A 15,051-nucleotide genomic window follows, 5' to 3' on the forward strand; every position below is an offset into this window, starting at 1 on the left:
GCCCTCCTCCATTAAGGATTAACCGAGGCGGTTGCTGGTCTGACTGCTTGGCCACCGAATAACGGAGGCGGGCAACCAGCCTGTTGGTCTCCGAGCCCCAAAGCCAAACGTTGTGTGAAAGATTTTGTGTTGTAGTGATGGTCGTCGTCCTTCGAGCTGCTCGCAACCTCCACCGTCGTAGGGGTTTGGAGCAGCATAGATCCGCTTGTAGAGCTCGATGGTGGTGGTGAGAGCACCGCCAAGCGTGCCAGCCTCTCCTCCGACGATGTCTCCACCCTCCGATGATCTAGGCCCACCTCCCCAGACCCCGCGTGCCGAGGTAAAGAGGGTCCTGCTCATCATCGTCGTTCTCACGAGCGATAGCAGGTAGGCGGCATTGGGACGCCATGGCCCGGAGGTAGAGCTTGCAGGTGGTTACCATGGCAGAAATGTCGCTTCAGATTTGGGGGAGAAGAAGAGAAGGGGCACCATGGTCAGGGACGGAAGGGGTGGAGAGAAGGGGCACGATGGCCTGTGGCGGAGGGCTTGGAGAGAAGAGGCACCATGTCTAGGGTGGATGGGATGGAGAAATGGGGCGCTAGGGCCATGGCCAATGGCTGGAATGCGGCGTTTGACGGGGAGTAACTGAAAGAAAAAATAAACAAAGAAAATAAAAAATTTATAATCTAGCGGTAGGTCCAATTAATTGGGGAGATTATCGGTAATGTGCCGCAACATCTCTCGTAGTAATAAAAAAAAGTAGAATTAGTTATCCCCAATATCACCACTATAAAAACATTGCTACAGGAGTTAAAAGAATAAAGGAACTGCCTATGAAGAATATAGGTCCTTTGGATTGCGGGATTTTTTCTCATGTCCTGTGTTTTCCCTTTGAAAATAAATTGATTCTCGTGAAATTCCTAAACTGCTACCGGAGTCCAATCGTGAAATTCCTAAACTGCTACCGGAGTCCAAAGTCAGAACTCGAAACTACCGGAAGACCGATTCCTCTAGAAATCCTTCGAAAGTCCTAGATCCAAACACAGCCTAAAACATTGCTCTCTTGTCCCTTTTCCGTTGCGCGGAACGGAGGCTGCCTAGCATAGCCGCCGTAGTCGGTAGTCACGGCGCGGATGCGCGCGCTCACGCCCAAATCACCTGCGAAAACCCTAAACCCATGGCGACCGGCCGCTCCCCGGCGCTCCCGGGCCGCCGCCGCCGCGGTCGACAGAACTGGAGCACTCAGCGGGAGGCTCGGCCTCAGCCACCGTACTCCCTGTGCTCTCCGGATCCATCCCCTACCGGGGAGATGGGCCTCCTGCCCCCCGGCGCCGAGGTCGAGGTCCGCCTCGACGGCAAGGGTTACTACGGCATCTGGTTCAAGGCCACCGTAGTGGGCTTCGCTGCCGCCCGGCGCCGTACAGCGTCACCTTCGACGGCGACGGCCACATCAGGCGATTCGCCCCCACCCACGTCCGGCCGCGGCCCCCGGCTCCGGAATCCCCGCCGTGCTTCCTCGTCCACGACTTCATCGAGGTCTTCCACGAACGCGGCTGGTGGTCCGGCCTCGTCCTCTCCGCCGACCCCAGGTCCGTCACCGTCGCCTTCCCAATCACCCACGAGGTCATCACGTACGTACCCTGCCTCGTCCGGCCCCGACGCGACTACGTCGACGGCGACTGGGTCCCGTCGCGGGCGGTTGTCGCCGTCCGCCCCAAGCGCGAAATCAGGAGGTACATGGTCGGGGAGTTGGTGGAGGTGGTGAGGGAACGGGAGATGTGGTTCCCTGCGAAGGTGGCCAAGGTAATCGATGAGTTCAGCTACATCGTTGAGTACTCCGATCAGAACGGGGAGGAGGGTGGCCGCTCGGAGTACCTGCATTGGCAGTTTATCAGGCCGGCCGTGCAGCACTTGCCACCGGAGAGTGAGTTCCACCGGAGAACTGAGCGCCAAGGTAATACAACAACCCCCATTTTTTAACTCTTATTGCTTTATTTTAGTTAGCAAGCCCACAAAGTTTGGCACAAAACTAATACAGTGGGTATGCCGCTGTCCACTAACAAAGTTTGGCTCAACTTGTGTTTGTGGACTTGGTGGTAGACTAGCGGAAGCCCGCACCCCGCATACATATAGCCCACAAAACTCACAGCTCAATATGCTTACTTGTCTTAGTTACACTGTACTTAGTAGTTAGTACTTGCCTGCCTAATTCCGTAATGCAGGCGACTGATAGTGTCCACTATTGCTACTAAAAAGATATCTAGGAAAGACATATGCATGATCAAATATAGATTACATCATCTGAGATAAACAAGAACTCTTAGCTTGTTTTAGTGAGTTAAATCAATACTTCACAGTGCTTTTGAATATTGATGGAATTCTCAACAACACTAAAATAGTCTTCATAAAAGTTAGGGTAATAAGTCTTTGACAGCAACAACACAATGAAGTAGTAAATAAAAAACCCGAAGCCTCTTCTTTCTTCAGTGCAAAGTTCAAAAATAGAAACTCTGATAATCAGAACTACAGGCCTGTAATATGAAGCCCCAGCCCAGCTCGGTTGCCCTCTCCTGGAATTTCATTAGGCTCTCCTGCAATTTCAAAACTGAGACGTCACCATTCAACTATTCAAGCAACAACTGAGAGATAATAACTCTGCAACTGTAAAAAGTAATAAGGCCGTCCCTTTTTACTTGCAGTGCACTGTGCACGTATGTAACAAAATAAAAAACAACTCGTTGGTAATTTCCATGTCACTATATCAATGTTAAGCTATATCCCTTTTTTTTAATAGAAGACAGTAAGATGAACCCAGTCTTCTGGCGCTATATGCTTTTCTGGAAAGAAGACAATAAGATGTTAAGCCATATGCCTTTTGAATACTTTTGCCACTATCATGCAGGCAACCAAGTGGTTGCAGGATGGATTTGTCACAGATGTACAATTTATACACAATAATAGTAACTTCTTATTCAACACAACTTGCGGCCATTTTATGTAGAAAAAACAATAATAATTTCACAGAACATGATATTTCAAACCATATGAGTCTTAACACTACACAGTAGTACAGTACACAGAACATGACATTTCAAGAAGAAAAATAGTACCAAAAGCACATAGCTCACCATAAACAGGAATGCACAAATGTAAATCCCTCCACGGACAAGCTATGATTGTTGTTATTTGTTTTGCCTATGACAATTATTGTTCCTTTGTCATTGCAGCGACTTGAAAAACAGTGTATCGTTAAATTCTATTTACAGTGTATTGTTAAAAAGTATACAAGTGAAATTGTTCCAAGGTAACATGGGACAATAATCCTGTTGTCTCCCTGTTTAGAAAACTAGTGATTACAAAATTAGTCAAATAAAAAAGAAATGAAGTTAGCCTGTACAGTCATCACATTCTGTGGCCTTTCGGAGTCCACCGAAATATCTAGGTACCACCAGCAAAGACAGGACACAACAGAAATTGAGGAAGAATTGCAGATGTGTTGTCTTGTCATTTAATTCAGAAACATGTGTCAAGAATTTAGAAACGTCAAATATCTAGAGATCTGTAAGATCTAGCAACAAATTAGACCACTGCTGAATTAGGCACATGAAGATTTTCATCTCTGTGAGACAATGTTTACAAGTCATCCGATTAATCGCGATTAGTCGGTCTGGTCGGTACCATGACCTCGATTAGAGACTTCGACTCGATTAGCTCGACTAGAAACCTGATCGTCCGACTAGTTGACGACTAATCACGATTAGTCGTCCGACCAGGCTGGGCACTGCCTTCTTTGGGCTTGCCTGACTGGGCTTCCAGATGAGTAGTTGGGCTGCCAATTTGGCCCACTAGGGTCTGTAATATATATACAGGAGGCCAAGTCTCTAGGGTTCCCATCTCTCATTCTCTCCGGTGCGTGACGGCTGCTGCTGCTCTGCTCTTTCTCTCTTCTCTCCTGTGCGTGACGGCTGCTGCTGCTCTGGTCTTTCTCTCTTGTTTGCTCCTGTGCGTGACGACTACTGCTGCTCTGCTCTTTCTCTCTTCTCTGCTTCTCTTCCCCAGCCAGCACGCCTCTTGGTGAAGCTCTTCCCTGGCTCTCCGGTGCATGACGGCTGCTGCTGCTCTGCTCTTTCTCTCTTCTTTGCTCCTGTGCGTGACGGCTGCTGCTGCTATGCTCTTTCTCTCTTCTCTGCTTCTCTTCCCCATCCAGCACGCCTCTTGGTGAAGCTCTTCCCTGGCTCTCCGGTGCGTGACGGCTGCTGCTGCTCTGCTTTTTCTCTCTTCTCTCCTGTGCGTGACGGCTGCTGCTGCTCTGGTCTTTCTCTCTTCTTTGCTCCTGTGCATGACGGCTACTGCTGCTCTGCTCTTTCTCTCTTCTCTGCTTCTCTATCCCAGCCAACACGCCTCATGGTGAGGCTCTTCCCTGGCTCTGTGCCTCTGCTCCCCCCTAGCTCACGAAGATGAGCTCTTCCTCCAATGATGGTAGGTGTGCCCATTTCCCAGACCAGACTCGACTGGTCGTCCTGTTCGACGACTAATCGTGACTAATCGTCTGGTCGGTCCCATGGCGACCAGAGTCGACTAGACGACTTGAAAACATTGCTGTGAGATGTTTTGCCTCATCTCACAATTAAACATCTAGATTTTTAGCTTCTAGCTCTATGCAATAAGGCACCCTTCTAGCTTGTGTTCACACTTCACAGAGACTGCATTTTCATATAGCGACAATTTCTGTGAAGTAAACTTGTCAAGCAATAGGACTTCAACCAAGTTAATTAAGGATGAAAGGGAGCATCTCTTGGTGAAGGAGGATGAGATCAGACATCGATGGCAAGAGTATTTTGACAAATTGTTCAATGGTGAGGATACGGACACAATCTTTCAGTTGGATGACTCTTTTGAGGACACCAATAGACGCTTTGTGCGGAGAATCCAAGAATCTGAGGTCAGAGAGGCATTGAAAAGGATGAAAGGAGTAAGGCAATGGGACCGGATGGTATTCCAATCGAGGTGTGGAGATGCCTCGGGGACATAGCTATAGTATGGCTAACCAAGCTGTTCAACCATATTTTTCGATCGAACAAGATGCCTGACGAGTGGAGGAGAAGTATATTGGTACCGATCTACAAGAATAAAGGAGATATTCAAAGTTATACTAATTACTGTGGAATTAAGTTGATGAGCCATACTATGAAGCTATGGGAGAGAGTTATCGAGCATCGCTTGAGAGCAATAATGTGGGTCTCTATGAACCAATTTGGTTTCATGTCCGGAAGGTCCACCATGGAAGCCATTTTCTTAATAAAACAAGTTATGGGGCGGTATAGGGAGAAGAAGGATCTACATATGGTTTTTATTGACTTGGAGAATGATAACATACCAAGGAATGTTATGTGGTGGGCTTTGGACAAACATAAAGTTCCAACGAAGTACGTCGGGCTCATTAAGGACATGTACAACAATGTTGTGACTAGTGTTCGAATAAGTGATGGAGACACAGATGACTTCCCGATTAGGATAGGACTACATTAAGGGTCAACTTTGAGCCCTTATCTGTTTGCCTTAGTGATGGATGAGGTCACAAGGGACATACAAGGGGACATCCCTTGGTGCATGCTTTTCGCGGACGGTGTAGTGCTAGTTGATGAAAGCCGGACATGAGTGAATCAGAAACTGGAGTTATGGCGGGAGACTTTGGAGTCCAAAGGTTTTAGACTCAGTAGAACTAAAACTGGGTATATGAGATGTGACTTCGGCACTACTACTCGGGGGGGGGGGGGGGGGAAGATATTAGTTTGGAAGGTCAAGTAGTGCCTGGGAAGGATACCTTTCGATATTTAGGATCAATGCTACAGAGAGACGGGGATATTGATGAAGATGTTAGCCATAGAATCAAAGCAGGGTGGATGAAATGGCGCCAAGCATCTAGTATTCTATGTGACAAAAGGGTATCACAGAAGCTAAAAGGCAAATTTTATAGGATGACGATTAGACCTGCTATGTTGTATGGTGCTGAATATTGGCCTACGAAAAAGACGACATGTTCAACAGATAAGCTTGTCCAACAACGGTTAAGATGGTTTGGACATGTCCAACGGAGGCCTCCAGAGGCACCGGTGCATAGTGGAATCCTAAGCCAGGATAGTAACGTGAAGAGAGGCAGAGGAAGATCGAAGTTGACTTGGGTAGAGGCAATAAAAGGAGACTTGAAAGGATGGAATATATCTAAAGACTTAGCCTTAGATAGGAGTGTATGGAAAACAACTATTCACGTGCCTGAACCTTGATTGCTTCTGTTGGGTTTTAACTCTAGCCTACCCCAACTTGTTTGGGACTCAAAGGCTTTGTTGCTGTTGTTGTAAACTTGTCAAGCACTGGAATATGGTCTAACAATTATTTTAGTTTGCTCCTTGACTCCATTCCCTGGAGTGATTTGAGCAGGGGCCATGCCACCCACAAGACAGTAGAATTTGCACTGTAAAATCCAAACGAAATATTAAAATTATACTAGACACAGGCCAATTAATGAAACATGTGCCTAGACATGTTATGGGGAAAAAACTGTGTAATTTAGCACTCCATCAGATTCTATTGTGTGGTAGCATTGTCTTAAGTATTGAGATTATATGACACTTTTTCGACATTTGCCTTATACAATCTGATGTGCCATATAACTTGCACAGACACAGGCCAATTTCAGGCAGGCACTTGCATCTGGAAAACGTCTGAAGTCACATGTTCTGGTGCCATTCAATTGTGATGAACATGATCATGATGCCGAGTATTCTTGTGCAAAAAGATCAATGAGAGAACCACAGCAAAAACTGGCAGTATTAACTCAAGGTTCTGAAAATGCTTCAGTTTCTAAGATGGGCACTCCCTTATCTGCTTTGGAAAATTCTCTAACAAGCATCTGTCCTCCAAATTCTTGTTCACCACTCTACGGTAAGGGTGACCTTCATGTGCTTTTTCACTATATAATAATGAGTGGTTGTTTAGTAATGATGACATAGTTTATCTATGCTTCCCTAGGACACTCAACAAACCCAAAAATTGTTGCGTCTGACAATGTGAGTCTGCTGCATTATGTCTCTTTTGGAAAGTTAACATTTGCATCCAAGGTGTTTACAATGGCTTTCCATGAGTCCATGTCAATATTTTTGTAGGTGCAAAATCAGTTGGAGAGAAAAAGATCCCTCATCCGTAAGGTTTACACCTCAAAGAAAAGTAAGTTGTTGCACTAGTACTGATTAGAGTCACCAGTAAAGATGGTTTGTCAAAATTCGATGATTGTGATACAACCTGCAGGGCTTAGTAAGAAAAAGGAAGGCTTCGAAGACCCATTAGAGTCGCCTAGTACGGGCCAAAAGATAAGGGTAAATGAAATAGATGGGCCACAGAGAGAACCTTCATTAGTAGTAAGAACATTATTTGTGACTACTTCTGTTATATATTAGATTCTTACTCTAATATCTAGTTTCATACAGTTGGAGAGATCAGAATCTACTCAGCTGCAGCTTGATAGTACTTTGGAGGATACAGTGAACACAAATGAAGTAAAATATGAGGAACCAGTAGCTGTGGTACCTTTGAGCTTCGAATCGGCTTCTGATGGTATGATCTATATCTGTTCTTATCCATGGTGAAACTGTTCATATGATAATGTCCGTACATCAAATAAGTAGGTTTCTGATGATTGGATTTCTGCATATATTGACATATATGGTAGCAAGTTTGATGAAGGACTGACTGCTCAAGACAATAGAATTACTGATGTGCTCACACACAACTTTCATACCCAGGCTCCATTTTTGAAAAACTCGTGTTTATGGTCTGCATTGGAAGAGATGGATGTCTTTAAAGAGTTTCCTCAACAACCACATTTTCTTCCACTTCAGCAGCAAAAATATCCTCACGCTACGAGGAGGAATGGCTTTTGGTCTGATGGTGGCATTTGATCTCTTCGTAGGAAGCATATGGAAATCAAACATAACTGACAATGAGGGATCATTTCAAGAGAAAAAAAAGTACACTAGCTGCACTAGAGATTAATGGGTTTGATGTTCAATGTTTTGAACGCTGGCTGGATGAATTGATTAAGGTGAAATTTGAATACAGCAAACATCTTTAAGAGAAATCTGCAGTTCAAACACAGAAGCAGCAAACAATGAATTCTTTGTCTCGAAATGATTCATTACTTTCTGAAATTGATAATGATATAGCTGAGCTTGAGAAGAAACTTGGCCTCCTTCGCCACAAAGGACAGCTTATTGAAAAGGAAAAAGAACAGGACGAGGAAAATCTTTCAGACTGAATGTGGTGGAAAGCAACATAGAACAAGCACTTGATGTCCATGCACTGCAGTTCAATGGCATCTTGGCTGAGGTGAAACAGAAATGCCTAACTTGAAATGCAGTAAAAACATGATCATGCTAGACCTTGAAATGCAGTAAAAACATGATCATGCTAGACCGTAGGTCATTATTGCTTGGCATCAATGTGATTTTGGATCAACTTCCAAGGGCCATTTGCTACTTTATGAACATCTGCAAGATGTAATATATTTGCTAGTTGGACCTTATATTTGGCCCTTTGCTGTGCTCCGTTTGTGTGGAAGTGGAACCTTCATACCTGCTAGGATTTTGTCAGTTGACTTAAACTCTTACACTGAGTGATATCTGGGGTTGTTGCAGCAGTACTTGTGTGTGGGTCTCGTTTGCTGCTTTTAATTTGATCAAAACAAGACATGCTGCTTGCTACTAAGCTGTTGCTTATTTAGTTATTTATTGTAATATCCTTGATGAAAGGATCAAGATGTCCAAGAGGAGGTGAATTGGGCTAATTCTAAATTTCTTTTCAATAATTAAACACTATTATTATCTCAACTTCACCCCATGTGCCTAGAAAGTGTTTCTAATGTTCTACCGCACAAAAAGTCTTGCGACATAAGTTCAAATATTACTCTAGCATGTCAATTCTATGAATGTAAAGACAAGAATTGAATTGCTCAAAGTAAATGTTCAAAGTAGAGAGGAGGAACGCGGCGATGTTTTGTCGAGGTATCGGAGAATCGTTACTTTCCATTAATCCTCATTGGAGCACCAACGTAAGGGTGTAGCTCCTCCTTGATCCGCGCAAGGATCAAGTGCTCTCTACGGGTTAATTTTTTGACATTCAGTCGCGGTGAATCACCCACAACTGCTCACAACTTGAGTTGAGTCATCCATAAGCTCCGCTAGATGATCACCAAGCTTTCAATCACCACCAAGCCATCTAGGTGATGACGATCACCAAGAGTAACAAGCACGAACTCTCATTTGACCACGACAAGCCTAATGAGAAAGGTGGATGTACACTTTGCTACTCTTGCTTTCACTAATGAGGTATCTCTTTGGAATTCTCAAATCTCAATCACCTCACTAGGACCTTGTTCTTCTTGGCACTCTCAAGGGTGTTTCTCAGCTGTTGGAATGAGCAAAACTACCCCCTCACACGAATGGAGAAAGTATTTATACACCCTTTTCAAAACGAACCGTTATGTGCCTCTGCGAGGTGATCGGACGCTCCGGTCATGTTGATCAGACACTTCGGTCAGTTCTCCCCGAAACCCAGTGTTTAAGTTGTGACCGAGCGTCCAGTCATGATTTTCTCTCTCTAGAACCTTACTAGAGTCGACCGGACGCTGGCACCCAGCGTCCGTTCACTCACCTCTCAACGTCCGGTCGCGCCAGACAATTTCACCTTGATCAAATGAACTGACCGGACTCTGCGTCAGCATTCGGTCACACCGGAACCAGCATCCGGTCAGCATTTGACCCTCCATTCACTTTCAACTCTCGATCATATATGAATGAAGTTTGCTCCAATTGATCTAAGGGTTGTTTTGGAGCTACCTAGTGCTAGTTTCATCAAGTGTGTACCACACCTAACCCACTAGACTCACCTAGGTCAAGCTATTCGTCCGTACCCCCCTTAATAGTACGGTCAAAGGAAAAACAAAGTCCTAAACTACTCTAAGTGTCTCTTCAACTCCAAACGACACTTAGAACTAGTCCATCCTTAACCTTGTCGTCCATCCTTTGAAAACCAAAACGATTTCCATCGTAGGGGCATGACAACCATGATTGCCTAATCAATTGCTATTACCATGACCTAACTTAATTGCCTCTGCAAAACACACGTTAGTCATAGTAATTACGTATTGTGATTAATCATCGAAACCTAACTAGGGGCCTAGATGCTTTCAATCTCTTCATTTTTAGTGATTGATGACAATACCATCTCGTGTATGTGAAAGAGATTGGGTTTTCAACATGCTTGGTTCATATAAGCTTTTGGCAATAAGAACAAAAGAGTTAGGCAAGCTTATATGACCCAAGCCAACATGATGTACTCAAAAGATATGAAATAAGCATGAGTACAAGTAATAAAGCTCATTTGCATCGGAGTAAAACGCGGAAGCAAAGCAAATGACCATAACATAAGTGATATGACATATAAATAATTCAAAGTATAGAGCACACATATCACATATCACATAAACATCACAATCACGTAGATATCACTATCACATAAATATAGTTTGATGCATGAAAGTAAACACATGAATGCATAATAGTGTATCACACATAAAAACCAAATATAGTAGATAAGCTAAACTCCCCCTAGATAAGTCGCTCCACCCTAAGTCTAACATACTCGATCTCTCTCTTCCTTTGGCGTCAAACACCAAAACCTAAGGGTCGGTCGGTGGGGCTGTAGCAGACGAGTCGGGCGCTGAGGTATGAGGAGCGAGCTGGAACTGTGTGCCATCATCATCTGATCCTGAGCTTTGAGCTATCTAACCCTCTGTAGCTGGAAGCGATGCTGAAGCGGTCTGGGTCGGATCAGGAACTGGTGCGGCCTGAGACTCTGCAGGTATGACTGTAGCAGGCGGCTCTGATGATGCAACAGAAGAAGTCAGCGTCTCTGTAGTCCCGGTAATAGGTGCAACTGTGGAAGAACCTAAGACATATAGATATGGCGGAGTAGGCTGCCCTCTCAACTCACTGAATGTAGCACCAAGGCTCCTAGAAACTATAGTATCTGGCACTAGCAGCGAGGAAGTCTGAGCCGGTGTGAAGCCCGTCTGAAGAGGTGTGAACTGCGGGGCTAGCACTGGCGAGACAAACCACTAGGACACCTGCTCTGTAGGAGAAGGAAACTGTGCTGGTGGCTATCCCTGACTCTGAAGCCCATTGGGCTGTACAACTGGAGTCATAGAAGTGGTGGCAGGCTGGCCGATCTAGGGTGAAGGCTGTGGCGGTGGAGCCCCAATAGCCGTCACAACATGCTGCATAAATCTAAGGAGCTGCTGCTGCACGAGGAGCTGCTGCTGATGCATGGCCTGCTGCTGCTGCTGTATAGCCTGCTGTTGTCGCTGGAACTCATCCTGCCTAGTCTGGAACTGTGCAAATGTAGCAGCGGTCTCCTGGGCCTAGCGAGCCTAATCCTGCCTCATCCGCTCAAGGATAGCAAGTAGAGCGGGGTCTGTCTGTGGTGCAGCTGAACTAGAGCTGCCGGCCTCATGATCATGTCATCATGGAGGCATCTGAGGGACAGCGTGGTAGTCATCATCTGAGCTATCACTAGGGTCACTCTCGACCATCCCCTCCTACTGAGCATCAAGCTCCTCCTCCTCCTCTGTAGCTGCTATGCCCCTGATGGTCTCATCCTGCTAGGCTACAGTCTCTGGCACCTCTAGGCGACGGCGTGACTGGCTAGGTGTCCTCCCTGCACTGTGGCGGAGCATCTGAGTCATGTTGTATGTAGGGAACTCTGTAGTAGCACCACTATACTCTGCCAGCATCTCAGGTGGCCTCACAATAACTGCCCTGTGTATTAGAAAAGTAATCCAGTGGGCATAGGGCAACTGTCGGTGACCTCTGAACCCCTCTACAATAGTATCATCCATCTCTGATAGAAGGAGATCTCAAATGTCAAATATAGTCTGCTGATTAAGAGAGTTCAGAAGCCACAGCTGAATGCGAGTCAATCCCTTGCGATATCCCATCGATATCCCATCCTCGGAAGCAGTGTCCTCATGATAGCATCAAGCACTCTAGCTGTAGGAGTGAGATCTCTGGATGTCCTGCTCGACCCCTCGCCGAAAGGCTCTGTGAAGCAATGACGGACTAGATCTGTAGGGGGTACAAGACCGCCGTGAGGGCGTTTGGGAGGCTCTGTCTGTCCATAGCACACCTCATGTAGCCGGATGGGCTGCTCCTAAAGTCTGAGTATCTCTCTAATCCTGAAGCTCATCAACCTGTAATCTCTGCCTTTGAATGCAAAGTTGTGGGGGGTACGACACCGGATACCCACGACAGACCACATGGGCTGCGCCCCCTGGGGTGGCCTAGCCCACAAGATGAAGCCTTGCGGGGCATGACTCTGCTCGGCGCCTCCCGCAAGACACCGGGAAGATATCCTGAAGATACTACGAGATCTGTTAGGATATATATGATCCCAATATTCCTGTAATCAGTTATTACTTTTCGGTTATCTCTCAGATCTAACCGACTTGTAACCCTGCTCCCCGGACTATATAAGGCGGGCAGGGACCCCCTCCAAACTCACGCAATATCATACGATAGCTAATACAAACCAACAGACCACAGGAGTAGGGTATTACATCATACTGGCGGCCTAAACCTGTCTAACTCGTGTGTCTCTGTTGCCTTCTTGTTCTTGATCTTACACTCCTCTGCCGATCAATCTACCTTCGTGGGATACCCCTCGGAGGACTGCCGACGATATTCTATCGACAGTTGGCGCGCCAGATAGGGGTGTACATGCTGTTTCCTTGTCGAACAAGATGATTTTTTTGCAGGCTCTTCGTCCCTTCCGCAGCTCGACCAGATCTTCATGGTCAGATCCATCTCATGGGTCATCAACGCTGATGGAGTCGGAGAGCTCCTCGAGCCGGTGCAGATCGGTTCTGCGCCGACCACCCCCGCACCTACAATTGTAGATCCGATCTTGGAGCTGATTCCGAGGTCTCCTTCAGCAACAACTCACCGTCCGCTTCCTCACTACCAGAGGAGGCAGATCAACAACGATGATCTGATCAAATCCATCGATCGGGTCAGACTGAAGCTCGCCGATTGTCTCTCCATCGCCGAATCGGCTTTGGACACTCTGGTTCAGCGCCGATCACCCTCCGATCGAGATCTATCGGAGGCTGCTCGGGAAACTACAGGGGTTACGGCCCTACCCTTCGGGTTCACCAACGCCGCCGCCGCTTACCAACACGCCCTGAGGGGCAAACTCGCCGACCAGGTGGAATGCGCCCATCTACTCACCGATTAGGTCGCCATCCAGCTTTCGCCAACTGTCAACATGCTACACTTAGGCCGGTGCCCCGGGGTGCCCCTCCAGACCATCCCGGAAGAAACTCCGGGCTCCAAGTCTTAGGGCTCTACGGAGACCCTCGCCAAAACCTTCTCCGAGCAACTCCTTCCATCCTTCCGGGGTGGTGCGATCTTCAACGTCAGCATCGACAGCCCTCCTCGGATTGATGAAACTGAGGAGCGCGTTGCTCGGGAGAACCGGAACGTCAACCGCGCGTAGCGCCGAGAAAACGAGGCAGCCATTACGAGGGCCGAGGCTGCTCGGAATAATCGGCTCGATTCACAAGGAAGATCGCTCCTGCTCCACTGCGACCTTGACGAAGAATTTCTCCGCGTTGACGGCCACGACGTCTTCAAGACTCCAAGCGTCAATTTGGCAGTAGCCGCCAATGAGCTCGCTCGTTTCCCTCAAACGCCCGAGCTCGCGAAGGTCACCGCCATGCTCAAAGCGGCTCACTGTCAGGTCAATGAGATTTGCGAGGATCAGAGACCTTCGTGCTCTACGAGCACAATTCACCGATCAGCTGTGCCAAGATCTAATCGCCGCCCCAGTCAAAGCCGTTTCGCCGACCAGTTGCTACCTCTCTAGGGGGGAGCCGGGGCCATCGCGCCGAACACCATCGCCAACACGGCTAGGAGGTCGAACAGGACGCTCGAGTGCACCTCAGCAACCTCCAGGATGCGCGACAGCGTATCGAGCAACGTCGCTTCGGTCGCCATGAAGACGAAGTGCGTCGCCGCTAGGAGTACGAGCAGGAGTATGGCAACCCGAACTCAGCCCTCGAGCCTATCCCTGACCGCAACGCTGTAGACGACGGTGTCGACAACCCTAAGGGGTCTCCAGCTTTCACAAGGGCACTCCGAACACTTCGGTGGCCCTGTGGTTTTAAGATCACTAGGGTCGAGCCCTATGAAGGAAGAATGAACCCGACACAGTGGCTGTAGGCTTACGCCACTGCTGTTTGCGCTGCCGGAGGAGACACCAGCGTCATGACAAATTATCTCCCCATCATGCTCACGCCACCCACCATGAGCTGGTTTACCAGCCTTGCGCCGGACTCCATCGGATCCTGGGAAGAGCTGAAGAAAGTCTTCACCGACAACTATATGGCCACGTGTACTCGACCCGGCACCAAGCATGATCTCAGCCGCATCAACCAAAAGCCATCCGAGCTTCTTCGCAGCTACATCCGACGTTTCTCCGAGATGAGGAACTTTATTCTGAACAACACGGAAGCTGAGGTCATCACCACCTTTATCCGAGGACTCCACCATCGCGAGCTTCGCTCCAAATTCAACCGCAAGCCGCCCACCGGCATCGGCGAGATGATCACTACGACCAACCAGTACATCGACGCCAAGGAAGCTGATGTGCGCTTCAACGAGGATGCAAGCACTCATCGCCCGTCTCACCGCTACGACGATCGACCCGACGACCGACGCCACAGCGACCGTCGCCCCGACGACCACAGCTACCATCGCGACAACGGCCGTGATCGGACAGGAGGACCCAGGCCTAGCCAAAATCGCCGCCGCCGGCCAGACCACATCATCGCTGCCGTCAGTCAACCTCGCGCCAAGCGCAACTACGATGAACAGTACCAAAAGATCCTCGACGGCCCTGCCCTCTTCACAAGAATGCCAAACACAAGATGAAGGACTGCATTGGTTTGGCTAAGGAGTTCCA

The 15,051-nt window shown here is 47.6% G+C and overlaps 1 protein-coding gene across 5 annotated transcripts; it reads left to right on the top strand.

The window, feature by feature from the left end:
* The first annotated feature begins 987 nt into the window (after positions 1-987).
* On the top strand, positions 988-8,839 carry LOC136485215 (uncharacterized). 5 transcript variants are annotated; one of them, XM_066482141.1, is made up of 7 exons: positions 988-1,933; positions 6,660-6,921; positions 7,009-7,046; positions 7,143-7,203; positions 7,285-7,394; positions 7,464-7,590; positions 7,706-8,839. In XM_066482141.1, the coding sequence occupies exons 1-7, from the start codon at positions 1,790-1,792 to the stop codon at positions 7,723-7,725; spliced, it is 762 nt and encodes a 253-aa protein (XP_066338238.1). In that variant the 5' UTR covers positions 988-1,789; the 3' UTR covers positions 7,726-8,839. The 5 variants fall into 5 exon arrangements, with proteins under 5 accessions (XP_066338238.1, XP_066338239.1, XP_066338237.1 ...); XM_066482142.1 differs by having other exon boundaries at positions 7,285-7,352; XM_066482140.1 differs by having other exon boundaries at positions 7,285-7,352; positions 7,946-8,839.
* The last annotated feature ends 6,212 nt before the right edge of the window (positions 8,840-15,051 follow it).

The sequence above is a fragment of the Miscanthus floridulus genome, chromosome 10, assembly GCF_019320115.1.
Source record: "Miscanthus floridulus cultivar M001 chromosome 10, ASM1932011v1, whole genome shotgun sequence".
NCBI lineage: Eukaryota > Viridiplantae > Streptophyta > Magnoliopsida > Poales > Poaceae > Miscanthus > Miscanthus floridulus.

What these genes read in the sequence shown, in the direction of transcription:
- LOC136485215 (XM_066482138.1), top strand. Translation starts at nt 1,790, where the DNA reads ATGAGTTCAGCTACATCGTTGAGTACTCCGATCAGAACGGGGAGGAGG. An exon ending in AAATTGTTGCGTCTGACAAT is followed by an intron (nt 7,047 to 7,142) that starts GTGAGTCTGCTG and finishes ATATTTTTGTAG; the next exon opens with GTGCAAAATCAGTTGGAGAG. An exon ending in GGTTTACACCTCAAAGAAAA is followed by an intron (nt 7,204 to 7,284) that starts GTAAGTTGTTGC and finishes TACAACCTGCAG; the next exon opens with GGCTTAGTAAGAAAAAGGAA.